Source organism: Pyrgilauda ruficollis, unplaced genomic scaffold, assembly GCF_017590135.1.
Source record: "Pyrgilauda ruficollis isolate IOZ18807 unplaced genomic scaffold, ASM1759013v1 scaffold233, whole genome shotgun sequence".
NCBI classification, from domain to species: Eukaryota; Metazoa; Chordata; class Aves; order Passeriformes; family Passeridae; genus Pyrgilauda; species Pyrgilauda ruficollis.
The window spans coordinates 92207-115525 of record NW_024522873.1 but is presented as its reverse complement, the minus strand read 5'-3'; the positions used below and the strand labels follow the sequence as shown (position 1 = coordinate 115525).

General features: G+C 38.8%; 1 protein-coding gene across 1 annotated transcript in view; it reads right to left on the bottom strand.

Moving 5' to 3' along the window:
- The window catches only part of SLC44A5 (solute carrier family 44 member 5), a 64995-nt gene that overhangs the window by 1238 nt on the left and 40438 nt on the right, over positions 1-23319 (bottom strand). The window contains exons 6-21 of the mRNA XM_041469438.1: positions 23129-23257; positions 22263-22323; positions 20515-20638; positions 19544-19627; positions 16850-16962; positions 16294-16425; positions 13427-13526; positions 10451-10543; positions 9425-9512; positions 7295-7557; positions 6145-6239; positions 5666-5769; positions 4363-4436; positions 2436-2506; positions 1263-1351; positions 548-632 (exon numbers count right to left, since the gene is read on the bottom strand). Of these exons, the coding sequence (XP_041325372.1) occupies positions 548-632; positions 1263-1351; positions 2436-2506; positions 4363-4436; positions 5666-5769; positions 6145-6239; positions 7295-7557; positions 9425-9512; positions 10451-10543; positions 13427-13526; positions 16294-16425; positions 16850-16962; positions 19544-19627; positions 20515-20638; positions 22263-22323; positions 23129-23257 (1705 nt within the window). The remainder of the gene's footprint in view (positions 1-547; positions 633-1262; positions 1352-2435; positions 2507-4362; positions 4437-5665; positions 5770-6144; positions 6240-7294; positions 7558-9424; positions 9513-10450; positions 10544-13426; positions 13527-16293; positions 16426-16849; positions 16963-19543; positions 19628-20514; positions 20639-22262; positions 22324-23128; positions 23258-23319) is intronic.

The window sequence follows — 23319 nt, the reverse complement described above, 5'->3', positions numbered from 1 at the left end:
ATTCAAGAACAACAGATTTCTTTTGCGATTTTAGCATTCTCACTGGACAGCCTGAACAGTAGTCCCTTTGACAGGGCCTATGATCGTTTGCCATTGGGAGTCCAAGGGACAGTTAGCTTCAAGTGGTATTTCACAGAATCTTTGAGGTAATTCAGCATAATACTGTGTTCAGTTATTAAACTGAAAACAAAGTACCACCTATATACCAAAGAATATATTTGTTACTGTCAAGACACTTAAGCAAATACTGTACAGGGCTCTTCACAAAGCACCCAGAAGCAAACTTAATGAAATTTAAGGAACATCTGAAAAACAAAAGCCAGATATTTCCATAAACCATAAAGCTACCTTACACTTCTTAAAGTAATTAAATTTGAAGCATGGAAAACCATATCACAGAGCCAATACGAAAAGAAGAAGCTGCTAATTTTTCATACAGTTTGCTAGTATGTCACCAGACTTCTGTGTCTGGAAGGATGGATAAGGTGATTTTTTACTCCTCTTTCCATGACTTGCAGGAATTACTGAAAGAAAATGTAGTACTTACAAAAGCAGAGGAAGAGCGTGTCGACGCACATTGCATAGACGCTGAAGAACCCGTGTGCAACTAGGTAGGAGCCAATGATGACCGTCTGCAAAAAACAAACCACAATAAACCCCCAAATTTCTTTCAGCATCACTGTGGAAGTATTAAAACAAGTCAGAAGCCTAGTCTGCTATGCAAATTTAGAAAAATTTAATGTCAGCTCTGTATTTCTACCAAAGGTTACTACTGCTGTGGACAGGGATCACAGGTTCAAGACACTGCATCCTAACATGTAGTAGCTTCCAGTTTTCCAGCTGGAAATAGCTCCAAACTGCAACTATTTCAATCTCTGAGGAGAATATATGCCAAGAATATTCTGAACTCTTTCAAGAACCACTCAGCTTAGAGATGTTCTGAAGTGTAAGGGGGGTCCTACAAAAGGAGAGAGAGATGCATTCCAAGTCCCTTCCGTTAGAAGCCATACTGTCATCAGGGTCTTGCTGTCTGGGAAGTCTGAGGAGATGTGAAACCTAATTTTTCTGAAGATTCAGAGTCACTGCAGTGCCACTTCTGCCTGAAGGATCCCAAGGACTTGAGTGCAGCAGCTCAGTCCTCACTTGAGTGGATATCATGCCGCTGAGACACTGACCAAAGAAGCTGTTACCAGACCATGCCCTGAGTAGTCTGAGCACCTCAAACTAGCCCAAGCATTCAGGAAATTAAATGGTTGCCTTACCAACAATGGTACCCAGTAGTAATTTAGCATTGGCACTTCCTGTGCAAAGACTGGTATTCTCTGTGTGAAGAAAAAGAATGCAAGAACACCTGCAAGAAACACAGGCAATTAGTTATTCCCATGCTAGCTCTGATTTCCCAGGATCTAAAGAATGGATAAGACAGACAACAGATCCAAGGCTAGTTTTAATAAAAGTTTGTAAACAATACATTCTTCAATAATAATTATCTAACAGAACACATATGTAAATTAATCGATTACCATAAAGATATTAATGGATCCAGAAAGACTTTAATGAGTTGTTTGGTTTCACCTTTCTACTGAATTTAACAGCAAAATTAATAAATACTGTAATTCTACAGTGATGACAAAATACTTCATATCAGCTCTTGGTACTAGTTTTACTTTTGATTAAAATATAATTAATTAGTTAACTTTGAAGACATACAGAATGTAAAATATGGCTATTTGTAAAATAGGTTTTTGAAACTGCTGTGACAATTTGAAAAAACCACAAAGAACACCGCCAACCTGAATTTCTGGAAGTCCTTCATTTAAAAGATAGAAACCACTTTTCTGTCACAGAAAACCATGAATAGCCTACTTGATAACTACTCTTCTGAATAATCTACTCGATATCTACGGGTAACAAAGAAAACCCTGTAAGGATGCTAGAAATAACCTATTTCCTTTACTGTAGCTTATAGATATAAGGGGCTCAAACACAGCAAAACTTCAGGTCCATGCCTGCAAACCTGTACCACCACATTTGTAGGCAACTGTCTGTCACCAGGTGAATCTCATTTACAATTTTGTTCAGTTCTTACAAAAGGAGAACTGACTGTGGCTGACTTATTGGACGTGAATTTGGTTTGATTCAACTATGACGCTGTAGCTGCAGAAGTCCTTGCACCAGCCATACATTCAAAAGCTGTAAAAGCAATTATGGAAAATACATTGTCAAGGCAAACCAAGTGCTGGGTAGGGGGCAGAAAGGGGAAAAAAAAAGTTTTAGATCAATCTAGCAAATCCTAGAAACACAGAAACAGATTTCCAAATAGTCAGACCAATGAGAACCTCCAGCTGCTAACTAAGCACATATGAATATGGCAGGCGTGCTTGTGGGCACCAGAAAATAGAGTGTACAATTTAGAAAACAAACAACCAGCTTACCTACACCACCAGCGACAAGGATTTTCCCCAGAAATAGAAGGAAGTCTGTAACTTTGTCCAGAACTGCAACCCTGTTTAGCAAAGGAAAAATGAGACAAAATCATCACAAACCAGACATTCATATTCTTTCTCCTTAAAAGTATGGATAATTGCAAAACATGACCAGAAGCTGTCTTCTGCTGGTTTTACAGGCTGACAACACAGCACCACAGACAGGCAGTGCTGAGATGGGTGTTGCTACAGCATAATCTCAGGAGGCAAAAAATAACTGAGCCTTTGTTGGGCAAGGCCTTAATGTAGCAGTGCTGCTACAGGACTGACATGAGGACTATTTATTCCTCAAGTTGCTTAAAAAAAAAAATCAACCAACCCAAAACTTCAAAATATTTTTATTTCAGCCTTCTAGGGGCACAGATAAGCCAGGACAGAATAGGAGAAGTACACATCAAAACAAAAAGCCATATTTATGTAGATTGCTGGTAGGCCTCCTTTTCACTTGGTCCTATTTGGCCATCTTTCATGACCTCATAATATGCCAAATCTATCTATTTTAAGATATCATGGTACAACACGGAAGGCAGGAAACCTCACAAGTGGGAAGATAATCACAGATGAAAGAAGGTAGACAGAAAAGCTGACAATAAATCTACAGCTCTCATTGAAGCACAGTAGGGAGTTTTTGCTCAATGTTCTGCCAGCCTGTCTTATCAGAAACTGCAGATAAATAATGAGATGAAAAATGAACTTTGTATCATCAACCTCTTGACAGCACTGAGGGCCATATTAGCATTATGGATATGGTAATATACAGTACTGACTACTGTGAAAAATAAATGTTAAGAACTACTAAAGAGACAAATCATCATTAACCTGTCAGAATTCAGACTTGGCAAAATACACAAGATAAAAACATCTTTATTTGAAACAACAGAATTATATGTCTAGCTTTTAACTATTGCTCTTACTGATTAAGAGCAAAATCATAAAGGGCAGAGAGGTGATATTCTGTGAGGAAATGATGGCAGCTTCTCTTTTCTATTGCACAGGCATTACTCAGTATGGACATCACTGTCCTGATATTAGTTCAGGGTAACACAGTGAAGATATTCTATCTCCCAACTCCAGTCCTTTCCTCGTCTTTCTTAAGCATCATTTCCACATTCCTCTTTCAGCCTTCACCTCCATTTCCTTCCTCCTCCAGTCCTTCACTTAATGCTTTTAAACCACCTAACCAGTTTTACTGAGTCTCTTGCTTGGTAATTAGATTGTGTTCTATTGCATCAATATGGCCTGCTCCTAAGTTATTCTCCCATTACATTTTGATCTTACAATAGCAAAGCAGGAGCCAGGAGCAATGAAGGAAAGTATGATGAGAACAGGGAGTTTGGCAACATGCTCGGTAGTGGAGAAAAGAGCCAGGAAATTTCCAAGCATCAGAGTATATCTGGCTATGTTAAAGACAATCTTTTTGAAAGGAAAGTATTCTGTCTTCTTTACTTCCACTCTCTGACACCTCATAAGATTTCTGAATGAATCTGAAGACTTAGGTTTTTCTGCTTTCCCTTTCTCAAACCATGTGGACCAAAGCTCAAAAAACGAACATATGACGAGCACCCCATTCCCATGTATCTGCAGATCTCCTCTCAGGGGCTCCACTTGTTTCTTAGAGGCATTATTACACTGTACTGGGTACTTAGGAATTTAAAGGACTAATAACAACAAAACCATGAGATTGCAACAACTCTGCATAGGTTACTATACTGGCCAGCCTGCTGTTACACACTGAGTGTAAGAAGTGAGGGCCATGTTTGAGGATAGAAGCAGCACTCAGCATTTGGAGAAGATATGGGAGAGGAAAGAAGTCTGCCTACAGAGTGCAATAGTAGGAACTCCTGACATTTCCAAGGACTGGGAGATAGTCCCTTACCTCACCACATTCCGCATGAGCAAAAAGAATGCTTCCTTTGCTGAGGTGCAGAAGTTTTTACCATATATGGCAATCTGTAAAATAATAGTGGCTGTTAAGTAATTTAAATAATGAGGATAACTTCTCATATGCCAGGATCTATCTGCATAGTTCTCTGTAATATGTGGCTGTGAAACTCAGATGAACACAAAACACTTTCCTCAGTCACCTGCTACTTCTCAATGTTTCCCATCAGGCTCAGACAGAATACTATCCATTTTTCCCCTTCAAATCACCTGGCGATGAGCATGACACCCCTTGTGATCTCACAGGTAGTAGACTAAGTACTTAGTTTGCCAAGCAGAGCAAAAAAGGTACTTGTCGAGGGCTTCTTCTCCCTTTATTAGTTACCTAAACTAGATTTATAGTCAGTGGAAAAGAACAGGCACTTGTAGAGCTGAAGTGAGCTGACCCCTGTAGTTATCTCCTTGGACCTGATGCTGCTTTCCCTGAAGAAGAAATCTGCATAAAATAAAGCAACTAAAGTTATTCAGGAACAAAACCACTTCTTCCTGGAATAGTGTCCACCAGGTAAGATATACTAGAACAGCTCTCAGCTCAGACAGTTTATGAACTGTAAAGAAGATTGTCGAAAACGCTTCCTCTTCAAGATGGCAAAAATTTGAAACATCAATTGCATCAACACAGGTTGTAATGGACCCACTACAGCCACCTCCTTTGCGACAAGAAGGCTGTGACTGTACCACTCAATCACCAAAACTGCTTCCAGCCAGAACATCCTAGGCTGAAATCTGTGTATGTTAATTTACGTGAAGATTTCAAACTTCTCCTGTCTGGAAGCTAAGAAGGCTTATTTGGGAGAAATATCACTGCTTCTGCTAGTAGAATTTGTGCTTTTAACTTCCAGGTGGAAATACAATCATCACATGCCTTCTGACCTCCTTATTCAAATATTGCCTCCAAACAGAAATGTCATTAACATGCAATACAAAATAAGCTAATATTCCTGTTGAAATCAGGATATCAATTATTGAATTACAGCGGCAGTTAAGCAGTTATTCCATCCCTTCCCACTTATTTTGGGGGTGAGGGTGATGGACAAAGACAGGAAAAAAAAGAGGTTGAAATCAGAAAGAAAAAAAAAATCTTACTTTTTCATAGTAGAACCACACGCACATACTAAAAACTCCCGTAAATCCCATTATCAGCAGATTCAAGTACTGCTAGCTTTTGATGAACTAGTAGTGTCTAGGATATTTAAATGTCCTAGATAGGGGAAAAAAAATGCAGACGTGGCACATACCATGATGTAGGCATTTCTGTTTATAAATTTTAAGAATTTTTCCAAACACCAGAAACAGCACTTGAGGCAGCAGAGTAGGAATCTAGTGAAGGAGTTCTGAGTACCTGAAAAGAGCAGGAGAGAGTACATGATACACAGAACTCATTAATAGTCTTCAGAATGTAGAAAACTACTCAGAAGAAGACCTTAAATTGTGACATTATTTTTTTATTTCTAGGTATGGACTCTCTCTCTCAATCAAATTTAACTCACTAGCTTTCAATTAGATCAGACTCATATCCCATCTGAACTTAGCACTAGGCTCCCAAGAACATAGACTCAGCTTGAGTAAATGAACACAAATTTACCCACTTCAAAAGCAACTACAATGGATAATGTGGGATTAGTCTCTCTTCCTTGCTAAAAAACAGCTTGGGAAAGTAAGGAAGTAATTTAGCAAGGAAGGTCTTAACAACTTAGGGCAGATTAGTAAATCTCACCTTTCAGTTTGTGATCCAGGTATTCCAGTATTACTCTAATAAGCTGGACAATTGCAAGAATTAAGGCTCCAAATGCCAGCGAACCTGTATGGTATCTAAAAACAAAATATTTGATTGTTATGTCAGACGTGTGCCTATGTACATGGATATATGTATGCATATATATATATAAAATCAGAAGTGAAGGAAGGTCCATTAGTGGGAATTACATAAAACGAATGGACCTTCATCCCGATCCACCACAGAGGAACAGGATGAAGCCATTGGTGCTGTTGGTGTCTGTGAGTGCCGTGTCTGTGTCTCAATCTGTGTACACGTGTTGTGTACATGTATTTCGTGTGTGTGTCTACTGGGAGTACCTGCTCAGCATTACAACTGGCTGGATCTAGGGGCAGGGAGCTGCAGCAGCCTTGGTCCTGTAGGGCTACAGGATACAGCCTTCCGCTAATAACTACATCTTCCCAATTGTGCTGGCTGGATGGACTAGAGTTAGTTTTTTTCACAGCAGCTTGTGCTATGCTACGTTTTGGATTTCTGACCAGGACAATTATGGTAACACACCCATGTTTTAGCCATTGTTGAGCAGCACTTACACAGCACCAAGAACTTCTCTGCTCCTCACCCTGTCCCACTGATTAGCAGGTTGGAGGTGCCTGAGGAGCTGGGAAGGAAGATGGCCAGGACAGCTGATGCCAAATGACCCCAGGGCACATCACACCATACTGTGCTGTGCTCGGCAGTAACAGCTGGTGGAAGGAGGGGTAAGAGGAGAGCATTTGAAGTTACAGAGTTTATTGTTCCAAGACACTGGAACTATACATGAAGAAGCCCTTATGTACTGGGGACGTGGCTGCCTGTGGGAAATGGGGAATGAATTCCTTGCTTTGCTTTGCTTGTGCATGCAGTTTTCTTTTACCTATTAGACTGTCTTCATCTCAACCCCTGTGCTTTTGCATTTTCACCCTTCAGATTCTCTCCCCTACCCCACTGTGGGGGAGCAAGCAGGTGGCTGTGGGGTGCTTGACTGCCACCGAGATTAAACCATAATGCTGACTAATCATTTTCTTATGATATTCTGAGATTGGCTTCCCTAGATGGAAAAAGAGCATTTGTCAGATACATGACAAGGCTTACCCAGCTCCAGTCTTACCGTATTGCTCGTCCAAATGAAGAGAAGAGTGGCCACAGTGGAATATCAGCTGGTTTTCGATAGGCCCAGTAATAAGAGGCAAAGGCACCAGCAAGGGTACACTGACCCAGTGCAATTGCAAAGTTCACCAGCCAGAGAAAGACAAAGGCATTGGCTAACTGGAAGATGAAGATGTACTTATGGTACAGGCTTTCTCCTCCATAAAAAGCAAAAGTACATTGAGCACCTGGGCATAATTTAGTCACGTTGGTTGTGTTAAAAGTCTAAATAGAAAGAAAAATAAATAATAATAAGCAATGAATTCTATACATACATAGCCTCTGAAGTTTAGCAGGTTAATACAAATAACATAACTTTGCTTGATGTTCCATTACTTCATTCAAAACTACAACACTACGTAACCTGTTTACATACTTAAGGATTCATATCAAGGATTTATGCAGTCTTCAGCAAAGACTTAACTTCAAACTAGGTACTGGCAAACAGGGCTATTCACCACATCCCTGAAACTTGAATAAATGAAATTTGAATTTCAGGAATCTACTTTTAAGATATATAAATGCTTCGTTAAAGAAAATCTGCTCAATTAAAACAAAAACAGAATTACTTGAAAACTAGAGGCAAAATTGGATGTTCAGGTAAATTGCCGTGGTTGAAATGTAAAATGGAGCTATACAATTTAATAGAAACTGTGGATGTAGTCACAACTTAGCTTATGTATCTCAGACTATTAAAAAAAGAGTAATCTTAACATTGAATTACTTTTCCCTATTTCTAGTGTTCATTTCATGTATTTGCTTGGTTTGGACATGAAGTGAAAGCAGATCAATTCTAATTCCTTTATTTTGCAGTATTTAGACATCAGCAGGGTGTGCATCACCACTGCAATACCATGAAATTTAATGCATCAGTCTCTGCTCATTGCCTCTTGTCCCACTGCTGGGCCCCCAGAGCAGAGCCTGGTTCATGCTCTGACCCTCCCTGCACACAGGGACAGAAGCTGGGATGTGTCACAGCACAGAAACAGGGCCCTGCTCCCCACTGCTGTGCCAGGGGGATTGTGCTGTGCCAGGCAGGGAAATTCAGGGAGCACAGGAGGTCTGGGAACGCTGGGGAGAGGCTGGGACAGATTCATGGAACAGAGCCCTGGGAGGAGCTCCTTGGGCTGGTGGACGGCTGGAATTGCCTTCCAGTGGATTTTGTCCAGGAATATCCATGGCTGCATGAGGTGTTCCTGCCCAGGGGCACCAATCCCAAATCCTCTGGGGCTTTGTGATGCCCAGGGAGGAGCAGGAGTGGGGAAAGGCCACTGTGGGCTGGTTCCTGGGAAAGCTGAGGGGAAGGGGAGCATGGCCAGGCTGGAGTGGCCGTGGTCACTCACTCGAGGTGTGGATGGGGCTGTGCTCCCAGGGCTGGGCACGGGGGCAGGGTCACCCCTGACCTGCTGGGAATGCTCTTTCTCTTGGCCCCCAGGACAAACTGCTGGCTCAGGGACAGCTTGTTGCCCACCAAGATCCCCAGGTCCTTCTCCAAAGAGCTGCCCTCCAGCAGGGCACCTGCAGCCTGTGCTGGTGTATAGGGTTATTCTTCCCCTGGTGCACAACATTTGATAAATATTTCTAGCTTTTAAAGAATCCTTAAATTCAAGCCCACAGCCAAGTAAAAAAAATTGACTGAAGGAAAAATTAAAAAAAAACCCAAGACAAATATTTTTGGAGCTTCATAAAGGTAATTACTGTGCCAGAAGAAGCTCAGCTTCTGCTTCAAGTCATGGCTAGTCCCAGAGCAACTTTGAGGCTCAGCTTTCAAAGTTTACCACTGCCTTCAGAAGACCAAAAAACAGACTCCTCACAAATTCAAGAACATCTTTCCTATAAAATTTTATTTTTGTCTCTTCCTTTCTCACCCTGTAAATTAGAATGCTAACATTTACAGGATAGTTTAGCAGAAAAACTAGTTTATGTCTGTAAAATAAAAAAGTGTTACCTGAACATTAGGTAATATTTTCAGATTTAACATGAGGACTCATTACTTAAAATACGTGCATTTTTTACTAGAAGTGCATTAAATAGTGATTAAGAAATACAGTTAGTATAGCTTTCCTTATTGGGAAATATTTGTTACACTTACCTCCGGATCACAAGTCAGGTTTGCATACTTGCACAGTGTTTGATTAGCCATTACTTTATACACAGGTTCTCCAGATGTGGCCAAAAAACTGAATGGAATATTTTAAGGAGGAATCATAGAACTGTGGTTTTTGAGCAACTTAGGATTCTGCAATGGGTAACCACCAGCTCTAAAGAACTTGTGTAGATAACAGAAAAACGGCTCTTGCTCTGCAGAGATATAGTTGAAGGTTGACAGACAAGACCAAGTACTCTCATTACTTTGAGAACTACTGCAAACTCATACCTGGAGCTGTAATCACCCCTGATCAGAATGGGCAGGGGGCATAACATTGAAAACCATCCCCATCTCTCCTCCACATCTATCTTTGACAAGGCAGATTACGCAGTAGTTCTTGTATTTTGGCAGAAGTAGATACAGAGCATAAGGATGAATTAACACTGTGCCGAACAGCAACAACTGACCTTCTTTGCATATGAAATAACAGCTGGTTTTAAATTATCAATTTTCCCCTTTTTTAATCCTTACCAAACCCTTGTTGTTGAGGAACAAACAGTGATTTCTGTTAGGCAATTAAGAGGAGATAGTGCACTGTATATTCTCTCACTCCTTTCTCATAATTTTCTGAACAAAACACATACATAACCCATCCCACCTCCAGTTAACTAAGAAACCATTAACACCAAGCCTATGGAGCACACAGCACATTAAAGACTGTATTCACTTCACTGAGGGCCTTTTTCACCCCCAAGAGTCAACCTTATGCAGTACACAAGGCTTTGTACGATCCCCCTGCCTTGGCCTGACTTTTAGTCCAGTTTTTTTTTTTTTAATTCTAATAAAATCACTGTCTGGTTTGTGCATCACATGTAGATGTGCAGTGAAGAAGATTGCATCAGAAGAGTAAGTGCTAAGTGACCAAACAGCCCTCTTAATATTTGTTTAATTAATGTGAAATAGCAGAAAATTATTTAGTCTTGCAGACCAGAAGACTTGCTCCAGATAGGTACACAGACAGAAGGATACACAGCTGTCACAGCCCAGTAGGAAATACAAATGGCAATGAGTAAGAAGGTGACGATTGGGTAGAACAGTGTAGACATTATATAGCCAATTGCCCTATAAAAGAAACAAAATATATCAATAAGCTGTAACAATTCCAGAAACTAGCTTTTTATCAGTCCTCTTCTAGCAATTTTGCTTTGAGAACCTTGTTGACACTCATAGCATAACCTAGTACTGGGATCTCAGAATACTGCAGGAATTTTTTTCTTATGTGTTCAAACCTTGACTTTGTAATTTCTAGCACTTCACTTTTATCAATGGTACTAGAGTGAACTTTTTCCACTTGCCACGTTCCAGCCTGTCTTCTGCTTTCTCTGTCTTCATGATTGCTTCAGAGATCTGTCTCTTTCCAGGCCATTAACTGATTTCCATGACATCTTCTAGCCAATTGCTGCAGACCCTTTACGCCCTTATCCCACTCTGCTCATCCTGTGTTCTTCCTTCACTCCTACAGACCTGAAACTACCTTATTCTATTTTGTATTTGACAACTCTGTTCCCAGCAACTTTCCTGCCTTAAGTGCTAGCTATGTGGGGGCAGAGACAGTCAACTTGTCTTTGCAATGCCAGGACAGACTGACACCTTCCTGCAACTATGTGACTTTCTTTCCATGTGCTGTAGATAAGTGGTGCTCACCTATCACTAATGGAAGGCAAAATGAATAATTGCCTTCTCCTGTTGACAGCTTAGAGAGCTTCTTTTAATATCAAGGCATATGTAGACTGATATTCTACTGCTAATTCCTGTGGCTAGAATGTGACTAGTGGCAGGAACTTGAGCATGCTAGCTCCCACCCTGCCAGGGACTCATTCTCTGGAAGTGGGAGTTGATACCAGCCCTCCTGGTAAGCCTGCTGCTATCCCAGAAGTGAACATCTCCAGCTGGGTATCCCACTGGATGTAAATTCAGAAAGCGTGTGCTTTGTTTACTGAAACTTACAGGCTGGCTCTCTTTATCACAAACCTTTCTGTCTAGTACTATTTCCTACAGAATTTCTCCTATAACTTAGGGCACCTCTTATGCTATTTGTTTTATAGGATGCCGTTTCCAGACAGCAAAAGGAGAAAAATTTACTCAGTTTCTAAAGGCAAAGTAGTAAATGCTGGGGGGAACGCAAGGAAACTGTCATGTTTAATCCAGAGGTTTTGAGCCAAACATCAATTGCTGTCTGAGCAGAGACAGAAGTCTTTTACGAGTCACACAGGAGGACACAGCTTATGCTGTCTGAGAAATAATCACAACAAATTAGCTGTGTTCAGCAGTTATTGGAAGGCCTCTTAGTTACCATTAAGACCACGCCCTATTATTCCAAAATACTGATTAAGAACTCTTGTTTCTAACTATGGATTTCAAGTCAATTACTGGCATTATAACTGTAATATTTTTGAAAATGTACCTAAAAGGTATTGAAAAACATAATTGGATTTCCAGTCATTAGCACCTTATTTTTTATCTTCCTAAATACATGACCTGGTCTGTTAGGTTTAAAGTAATTACACACAGTGTTTCATCTCATCCATTATGCATGAGAGCAAAACGTTCACCTTCAAGTGACCTTTCCATGCTGCTGGAAAACTACAGAATGTTATTACTAACCAGCAAGAAGTTTATGAACTTTCTAAAATCCTTCCACCTGTCAAGGCTGTGAACAAAGGTTTTGAAGAATGTTAAAAGTGTCCCTGGATTTTAATGAATGGGAATTAAAGAGTATAATTTAGTGCTGCCTAAATTAATTGCTATGCTCTAATTGCACAGTAGCATAAGACAGGAAACAGATACCTGGCTAAATGCCGAACTTCAGTATTTCTTAAACCCATGAAAAAAATCCCAAATCGTGACTCCTGGGTACCACAGTGGCAATAAAGATGGCAGAAAACCACAAGCAAGTGCATATAGATGAACTCAGAGCTAACACTATGTGCTCTGAGAACACAGGCTTGCTTTCAGGACCTATGAGACCATAGCCTACTTGTAACGAAACCCAAGGGCCTGACATTTTCAGTCAGTCAGTTTTAAGTTCATTTATCCTTTCTAATACTCCCAATACTCCAAAAAAATCCAAACTTCAAACTAAACCAAAAACAAACAAAAAACCCAAACCAAACAAAAAAACAAACAAGCAAACAAACAAACAAACAAACCCCAAAAAACAAAACAAAACAAAACAAAACAAAAAAAACCAAACAAACAAACAAAAAAAAACCCCAAAACCAAAACCACCCCACTAAGTGTTCTGTGTAAAACTGTGTAAAACAGTAACCACTGTGAACAAAGCCTATGCAGATTTCAGGAAACACACAATGAAGAGGTCCCTTAGGCCCTAAACTCCCATATCCTGCTTTGCTTTCTTCTTTACTCAGATCTAAAAAACCATATTTTAGACTGCACCCTCTTACAACGTCTGGTCACAGAAGTCTCTTCTCTCTGCAGATTTATGCCTGTCCACGCAGAAGTTACACTGGACCCAGTAGAATCTCCTAGTCTTTCCCAAATAGAAGCCACAGCCAAAACAACACCAATCCTCTACCACTAGTATATGACTCCAGGGACAACCCAATGACAGAAAAAAGTTGGCACTTACAGGTCCCAGGCTCCTATAAATAGTGTACCACACCTAGATTTTCTGCTCAGACATCTTCTTTGCACTAAGGGCATGTGGTTACATTAACAGTGTATGTATTCTTAAGGCAAGAAGTGGAAAGATAAGAAATACCTTATTTTAAAAGAGAAAGCTCTATTAAGCACAACCTCATTAAAAGGTAACTGATATTCCCTGAATGCCTACCATTAATTCCTTGTTGAACCTGTTTCATTCAAAAAATGCATTTGTTGTATTTTAAACCCCAATTTTCTGCCCTTGGTAGTGCAAGATGGAGTTCAAGAACTCTAGAGATCATTCAATAAAATTCAACATATATTAAAATCAGACAAACATACCTACTACCTTCCTTCAACAGTGCAATAGCAATCCGAATCCGATTTCTTAGGAAGATCAGCATCAGTATGATTATGACCTCAACAACACAAAGTATTATCACTGTAAACAAGCAAATAAAGAAATTAGATTTATCAAGAACCAAACCGATATGCTGCTTCTGTAATTTTCAAATTACAAACTTGTAATTTGAACTATTGTTCATGAACTCTGTAAAATTCTCTGCCTGAGCAGTTCTTTCTCCAACTGCACCTGCCAAAGTTCAATCCCATTTCATAGGTTTTTAAGTGCCATTGAAAAAAAATTCTATATGCAGCGAGTTAGTCAGAATGCACATGACCCCAATATTTATATTTTTAACAGAAAAATGGAACATATAATTCTCAGAAAAAGATAAAAAATTACTTCAATGTGACTGCAGTATCTAGCCTTAATTCAGTTCATCCTTTACAAATTGTACTTTCCATAAACAAGAAATTTGCTCATAATACAAGCATTTGTTCATGCTATATTGTTGCTCATTTGTAGTATTTAGACAATAAAAAATAGGAGATGAAGAGTCAAGTTTTTCATGAAGTGTGCATATTTCTGACCTACATTGTTCTAAAATGTAGATATACTAAAATCAAAAGGTTTGTTTGAGTACTAACCTGGCATGAGCTCCTTTCACCTGATTTGAGTTTAAAAAAAAACAAAACAAACAACCAAAAAACCCAAGACTAAGATAGGACCATCCTGGTCAAATTACTTTCACCTTCCAATTGTGTTGCTAGAACCATGCTCTGATATTAGAGAGCAGAGAGCTCTTAATTATAAGCAGTATTTGAATGATAACTCTGATTTCAGTAGAGTCTGTGTCTGTCTGCTTTCTATTCATGTTGGTTCAAAACCTACTTCTGCAGTAGAAAGTAAGAAAATTCTGGGAACTTCACCTAGAGAAGACTGAGTCTTTAATGCCTGAAGCACACATCCTCCGACTCTGACACATATCCATTTATTTTTGGTGCTTCAGATCATTAGACAACACTTAAACCAGCCCAGTAGGGGCAGGCTGTTGTACGCAGCAGGACCTGTGTCCTCCAGCTGAAACCAAGAAGTTCTGTGGAGGGAGAGGAAGACAGAATGGACAGTACCCTTAAGTATCCAAAAACTTATATGAAGGTTTGCAAAGGAAGATGACATTTGGCTTTAGGTCCCACATCTTAAACATAGTCTCAGAATATCAGACCCAATAGTCACAGATGATGCTGAATTGCAATCCCAAATATTACCCCAGCAACAGAACTGCAGGTGGCAAGTGACTGCTGTGGTGCTAAGAGCCACAGACCTTGTTCAGAACAAAGTTTTTGTTAAATACATTTCAATGCCATTTTCCCATGAAGGAATACATAAACAGGTTTCATTGATGAGTTGGTCTCATTCCAATTTGGCTCTGTTAGATTAATGTACTTGTCCAAAACATTGTGAAAAAGGCAAGCAACATCAGTACATGAATTCTAGACTAGGACTCCGACTATGTTCTCTTCAAGGGTATCTAACTATTTACTTTGCTGTGTGATTTTGGAAAAGCAATTTAAATCCTGAGTACTGAAATTTACTCTTGTGAAAGTGACACTAAACTCTAGGTACTGGCTGCTAAGAATCAGGCAGGGGAAGAGCCTGAAGAGTTACAGGAAAAAAACCACACAATAAAGTCCTAAGATTCTCTAAGGAGAGCACACTAAAAAGCTTTGCTTCAACAATATATATATAAGATGCCACATACGCTCAATGATCCAACACAGAAGTAAATGAAGACATAAAGAAGAGACAGGATATTTAAGCAGCAAGTTACCGTTCTATTAATTTAGCTACCAATAGAGAGAGGCAGTGGTTTTGGTTATGATCCATTTATCATCAGTTAAAAGTCTGTGTGTCTTCTAACAGAGCAGTAACAGGAGTGCAAGTAACATTAGAGTTATTTTTTCCTTCTTCTGCTCCTCCTTTCTTCGGGGGGAAATGTATGCTGCAGGTTGTCTTGTTCCGGTAGGATTTTGTTTAAAATGGTTAATTGCACAGTCTTAGATCAGACGCCAAGAAAATTCAGTGACATAAGTGTAAACTGACAGGAGACCTCACTGTGGTCTTCAACATCCTCACAAGGGCAACTATAAGGGCAGGTACTGATCTCTTCATTCTCATGACCAGTGACAGGACTTGAGGGAACAGCTGGAGCAGGGTCAGGGGATTTAGGTGGGAAATCAGGAAAAGGTTCTTCCCCAAGAGTCAGGCACTGAACAGACTCCCCAGGGAATGGTCATGGCCCCAAGGCTGCCAGAGCCCAAGGTACATTTGGACAATACGCTCAGGCACAGGACGGGATTGTTGGAATGTCCTGTGCAGAGCCAGGAGCTGGACTTGATCATCCTGAGGGGACCTTTCCAACCCAGCATATTTTATGATTCAGAGACACAAAAGAAATGCAGTTATTAATGTGACTTATTAATCTCATTTGTGGGACTCTCAAAGAGGGAGAAAAAATAATTTGAGAGAGAAAAGTACCCTTCCTCGTGCAACCTCGTCATGATGAACTTAATTATTGCCTTCTGCTTTCCCCATGGTGAAGACTGAACACACATGAAGCAGAATGCTCATAACAAAAGATTTTTTCATTCTTATCACTAGTGTGATTGCATTATCTCCCCTTACAAATATACTAGTCTCCTTAAAAAAAGCATATTTTTACACAATACAGAGAAAGGGAATTCTGCTTTCTCCTCTGAGCAACATGAGGAGAGGAGGAGATTTAACAAGGCAGAAAGTGTATTAAGACACTGACTGATTTTCCTGAATATCCATTAACCGATACCAAATGTAAAAGGGCACTTACTAAATGCTAACCATGTTTGCCTCAGTTGCAGGTACACTTTGAAGTCCGTCTGGAATCCAATATCATAAACAGTGAGGTCAGATCCAGGTATTCCTTTAAGATGATCATACTCCCAGTAACAATGCCAGATGCCTTTTAAAAAACAATCAATAAAACAGTAGTGTGTCTGAAGAGGGCAAAGACAAATTTTTAAAAAAAGTCTTACAAGCCAAATGTTTTGCTTTTGTAGAAGCCTGTCAGGTAAGCAAAACCCAAAAATGCATCACTTTGAGACTAGCAATTATGATATCATATATATGGGAAAGAAATATCAGTACAAGTGATTACAGACTAAGCATACTGTGCATAGGTAATGCAGGTTACTACATCTGCTGCTAAGTATCAGCACAGCTGGATTCTTACTGCATTTTGCTGCCATTTATGTCCTTCTCACTTAGTTGTGTCTAAAACTGGGCATTAATTCACCCAATTGTACCATTTAATTTAAGTAACTACTGATTTTCTAGACTTAAGCAGTAAGAAAAAATAGTGTCAGAGGCTAGAAAATTATACCTACCATAACCTATAATTCCAATCACACCAAAGATGAAAATCCAGAAGAGAACCCCAGCTGTGAACCTTAATAACACAAGGAACAGCAGACTCAGCATCATTGCAATGAACAGTCCACTAGAAAGTGAAGAAACAGAAACACAGGGAAAATGAGTGTAAGAATCTATTCACTTTCTTACATTCCTGTTATTCCAAATGAGGGTCACTTCATCTCACATAATAGCATGATTTGTAAAAAAGTATTTAAAAATTCATTATGAAATATATTCTCATGGCTGTTATCTGCCATTACAAACAAACAGCTTATATATGATGATCTCACAGGGCAGAGCTTGAAATGTTTATGTGTATGAGGTTCTCAGGCTGGTTGAATGGGATTAATAGAATACCTTTTTTGTTACTTACACCAGCTGAAAAGCTCAATGCCTTTTTCAGGCCACAGTCTAATCTACAGTACAGAAAGTTAAATTGGAGGAATACCTATGTGTGGGGAAGTTGCTGGTTTATGTCCTCCACAGAAAATCCCTGCTTGCAAAGAAACAATGTTAGTATACAACATTCTAGAAGCTTCCTAGGGAAAAAAAAATTAAATTTAGGAGAAAAACCATCAGGAGGTTAGGAGGACATAATTTCTACTCATCACTGCTTCTACTGATCAGAAGAGGAAATGATCAGGGCACTATGATGCACAGAAATAAACTGTTAAGAGCCTTTCTACGGAGTCCCTAGGAAAGACATCAACAGTGCCTTCTCTTCATCAAGATAATAATATAATGTAATGTAATGTAATGTAATGTAATGTAATATTTGTTTTAATTTCACTCCTAGAAAGAAAGTCAGAAAGGAAAAAAATTATTGCAAAAGGCTTTTTCAGTCTGCATAGCTTTCTAAACAATTATGAAGAAAGCAATATGGATATTAATCCCATCAAACAAATAAGCTCATATGCTTCAAAGAACATTTCATGTCTCATTATTTTTAGTAGGTGTTACATGCAAATTTTGTATTAGTACACACTCAAAAAAAATTAAACCCCCTTCTCGCCTGTGTTCAGTAACTTTTCCTCTGAATGTTCCCAGCTTATTTAGCCAATAACCAAAGCTAAAAAACGGGGCAGCCTGATCATAAAAAAATCACATCAGCTTATTTCGTTAAAGCTTTCTAAGTTTGCCTTAAGTCCTGCCTCTTTAATGGCTTCCTAGCATGATGTATTTTCCCTTTCTGAATGATTTACTGAAATTCAGAATGTTTTCCTCAAGAAAAGTTGTAGTTTTGGAGCTCCATCTTGAAAGCAGTAAATTACCTTTAACTAAAATTATCTTTAGCTATACATGAGTCCTAGTAACACCAAAACTAGTACACAGTAGCAACTGTCTTCAGCAGACTAGTTCCCTTAAACTCAGGCTCGAAGCAGTAGTCCTTTTGGGGTATGTTAAAAAGACTACAGCAATTCCATATTTAAATTTTAATCCAGCCTCCCTTCAGTATCAAGCCTTCACTGTCAAAAACTTCACCCAAACTCTGGCACTTAAATATATTTGTCCAGAAATAATTTGATCTATGTTATCATTTGGTGAAAAGTGTAAAGAAAATTCTGTCCAACTACTCTGAAGTGGCAACACTTCCTTACAAAAAAATACCATATTTGAAATGTGGAAACTTGTTCCAATATTTAGAATTTCTGTTCAAAACAATGGTCAGTTCTGTGTCCAGTGTGTTCAGCGGTGTCTCCTTTGAAAGAATCTGTACCACAAGCCTGATTTCAGTAAGAGATAGAGAGACCCAAGCTTGCTGAATATCTGTGAGCTTCCTGCTACTAAATATTGTGAGCTGAGTATCGGAGTATGAGAAACCTGTCTTTCCACCAATGACTAAATACCTTTAAAAGCTGACAACTTGTGTTTCTGAACCAACTAAATCTCCACATTATTATCTAAAGTATGTATTAAATGCTGTGGATTTGCATTCAGGATTAACTAATGTATGCTTAACATGTGTATGTTAAAGGTTCTCACCTAGCGATGACTTCTGTTCCTGTCTAAATAGAACAACACACTGGTCCACCAAAACCGATATTAATGGGCTAGGAGTTCACAAATACTTACATATTTGCTTCAGCAAAGTAGCTACTTCTCTTGTTTTGGTGCTGCATTTTAATTAATTGGTGATTAATTAATATTAATTGCAAGATAAAGTTAATACTGTTCAGTAATTTTTGTTCTTGATGTTGCTTTGCCTGCTGCATTGGAGCTATGGATTTATATTGAACTTAGGGACTATAATGGGTTTAACTGTACATTGCTTGCACCAATTTAGAAACTATCTCTTTTATATATGTACTAGCGACATTTGGCAACTGCAACTGGTTTGAAAGTTACTTCATTAAGATTTTTCAGGTTTGGAATTGCTACACACTTGGGTGCTGCAACAGAACACTGCTCCTCCTTATTTTCTGACTGGCAGGACATTAAAAAGCTATTCCAGATCAAGTGACACTCTGTATGTATGCTGTACTATCCTTATCTCATCCACAGAACTGTAACAACCTTAATATCATGTATGATGAAAGGAAATTACAGTTGCTCATTGAGTTTTAAAGTAGAATATGTACCAAACACATACACAATCTATTTTTTTTATTTCCTGCACATTTCAAAATGAGTTTGGAAGCACTAAAAGTACTAAAAAAACCCCTTACATTAAAATCCAATACCAAGAAATGGCATAGTCTTCAAAAATTTTCATTCCAACTGATCTTGCATCCAGGACATTATTGATGCCACTGAGAAAAGAAAAATCAAACAAAAGGTTGCTTTAGGTAGAAAAGTAGAATTTATTTAAACAGCAAATACGATCAGTGAAAGAATTTGAAATATCTTTGGTAATGATAAGAGTATACTACAATACTTCAGCTCCAGTTCTGTCACCAAGCCAATATCAATCACAGTTACAGCAAAGAAAAAATGTGCATAAGAATGTCCCTACAAGTCCTGAAAAAAATGAATTAAAAAGGCTTTATTGTCAGAATTGCTTATTATGTCACAAGACAAGTGTACACTATCAATATCTGTAATGTACCAAAGGACAAACAGTAGTGATTCTAGAACTGCTAACAGCATAGAACCAGAAAACAGGTCAGTAAAGCAACTTCATGGAACTGTTTTTCTATCCTGCAGAACGCTTGCCTGTATAATAGTTTTCTGAAGAACTGCCTAATACATTATGTTTTACCAGAAGCAGGAGCACTCAGATGAGGTGAGATGCCCAAAGTACTAGGCCAGCCCATGGTGGTAGAAAGGTCATCACAGAACAGCATAGCCAAGGCCATTCCTGGCTAGCCTGAAACCTGCAGCACAAGGATTGCATTTTGAACCTCATGTAACTTTCCTCGCAAAATTTATTTTTGCTAGGAAAAACAAGAATTATTTCAAAAAATGACTGAGACCATCAGACTTAAGCTTTTTGCACTTTTTTGCTCCTTTCTGCATATCACAGTTCTGGATTTCCTTAATGGAACTTTGGAAGTGCTCAGGCACAGAGAGATCATTTACTACCAAGTCTTGCTTGAGTAGCCTCAGTCATTTGCTACAACAGATTCTGATTTTTTAAAATTACGAAATTATTGTGAATCTCAGAATCCAACAGACACTGAAGAAGGGTAAAACCTACTTTGCAGCTTCCCTGAGATCAGTTACATTTCTTGTTTTCCCTCTTCCATCTTTGAATGTAGTCTGATTTGCCACGGTCAACACACCATTCTTCGTGGAGAAGTCTGGGAAGCATCTCTTCAGAACTATTCAAAATATCAAAACAAAGCCTGCATATTACATCTCATGTCAAGCTCTGCTTTTATCATGTGTGTTTTGCAACATATTTAAATAATTTCAGATTCACAGTCAATTGTTTTTCAGCTGATTATCTAGCAATATGTTGACTTTGACAAATCTTGGAAGAGCCATTGCATTCAAGATTATAATTTTTATGCTCTGAGGCTTTTTGTCTAAGCTTAGGCAGGGTGGGATCATAGATTTCAACTGGAGATTCTAGGTCGTACCAAATAACAACAATACTATACGTAGGAGTTTAAGAATTTGTAATAAATGTGGAACTTACTCTCTGGCAGTATCTGGGCAGCTTATAAAAACTACAGCTTCCCAAATATGCCATTTTATGGTAATAATCAGACCAGCCTCCAAGGATAGATTCAACTTGACTGGTCATGAATCATATTAGCCCCAAACCAATATATAACAGCAAGTGTAATTTTCCTTATATGCCAGATGAGCTCCAGTACCAGCCACTATCACTAGATATTCTTGGAGATGAAGCAATGGAAAAAAGACAGAAACAACGGGTCAGAGAGAGGGAAGACGAGATTATAAAAAATCAAGAAAAGGAGATGTTTGCATACTCATTTACTCTGCCCTGTTCTTTGCTGCAAAACATCCTTGGTTTCATTCCAAAGAGAAGAGCAGGTGAGTCCTCCTTCAGAGGTATACTTTACATAACCATTCAGTGCTTTCCTTACCAGATTCCAGCAAATACTGATGCCAGGGCTCAATATTCAGTCTGATGTATCTCCCCCAGCAATTATTCTGACTAAATGATTAAGCAACGTATCTTAACATATCTTTTCCTCCTGCTGTAATCTTTGCCCATTGATGTAGTCTAAAAGAATATAAGAGCTTCTTTGCAAATTATTTTATGTCTTTTGGGTCAGTACTTCAGTTTTCATACAAATTCGGACTATGTTTTAAAAATTTAATCCCTATCTTCTCCTTTTAATGTCCTGTTCCTGGTTTACATGATCCCTACTTTAAAGTATGGCAAAACTAAACAGCAATTTCTTATTCTGTAAGATTCTGGGTCAATACTACACTTGTGCAGCTGAGATGAGCTCTGAGATCAGTAGTTATCTACTCAGAAACACTTGCTGACCATAGTGACATTTTTTGCTCCTGAATTCCTCCGTATGTCCTGCATAGCCAGCATTGCACTGAAAAGAGAGCTGCATTGTAACTGGGCTGAAGCATCATTTAAATTTCAACACCTGACCATATGATCCTTCCAACATTCGTAGCATTTTCTTTATGCCAATGGCATCACTTGCTCTTGTTTTGGCAGGCACAATTTAAGTTGAAGAGCTTTTGCTATCAGTGATGATTCAAGAGCAAGAAAGAGCTCAGCTTGACCTGATCACACGCTGAATATTCCCAGATGACTGTTAGAAAAAATATCAATAAATATTTATATTTTCAAATTGAATTGATTTATACTTTAAAACTGAATGGATGTGAATGTCAGATAACAAACAGCTCCTAGTGATGTTGCTGCAAAATACATTTCAGACTGGAGTTGAGCTTTAATATGAATGCTCACAATCCGCTAAGATGTGTATAAGAAGTAGAGCCACTCACAAGGCCTGCTTGGAATGATCATCGAAGGGCAATCTTCATCACGTAGGACTTGAGCAACAGACTAAAAAGGGGAAAAAACAGGAACTCTGAATAACAGTATAACAGTATGTTTGTTTTTCACCCAGTCTGAAGGAATGCCCCAAACTGTGCCTTGTAGCCTCCTCCCCAAATTTCACTGGTGGAGCTGCAAGATACACTTATATCTAAGTGAGAATCCAAACTGTCATTGTGATTTGGGAAAAGACTATTCTTTTCTTTTCTAGTGACATAAAAGACCTTTGGATCAGCATCTAGGCCAGAACAGACTGGACAATTGTTCCTTACCCACCCTTCACCTTTTCTCTTAAAGAAAAGTAAGAATTTAACCCAATTAATATAGCTGAATTGCTCCTTAAAGAAGGGAAAAGTAATGCAGTACATTTGAGTGCAAAGTCAGCTATATGAAGGATAGATTAATTTTCTTGGCTAACTTTCCAAGTAACTACAGATGACTTAGGAGCCTTAAGAATTGATTTGAGACACTCTACTGCTGTGGGGTACTTCAGTACTAAAGGATACTGCTTGCCACAGTATTCTTTAGTATACTAAAGGATATTTTTGCTGCATGAGTATTTGCATATTTGCAACTGCATGAGTAGCTGCAGGTAGTCTTTTAAGCTAACAGCAATCATTTGAAAAGTGGAGGTTTAGTGTGCATTCAAGACCTTCAGCCTGGATTAAACAACTGTCAAATCACATAAATGGGATATCTCCTTATATGTTGGAATCAGAATAATTCAAATCTTAGATGCAGCTCAGTAAAATCATGCATATTAAATACTGCTTGAAGAAAAAATGTACTTTATCATCTACAGATAAATACACACCTTGCGAGGATTGTTAAAACCAGGTTTGCAGAACTGTCTGAAGTAATTCCACTGATCTGGTCTATATCTGTAGGAAGCCTGAACATCAATGTAGGTTGCAAACCTGTCTGGGCACTTTGAGACACAAAGCTGCAAGAAAAGAAAAAAGTAAGTAAAGACACACTCTGGGTAGAGAAGGGTAAGAATAGTCG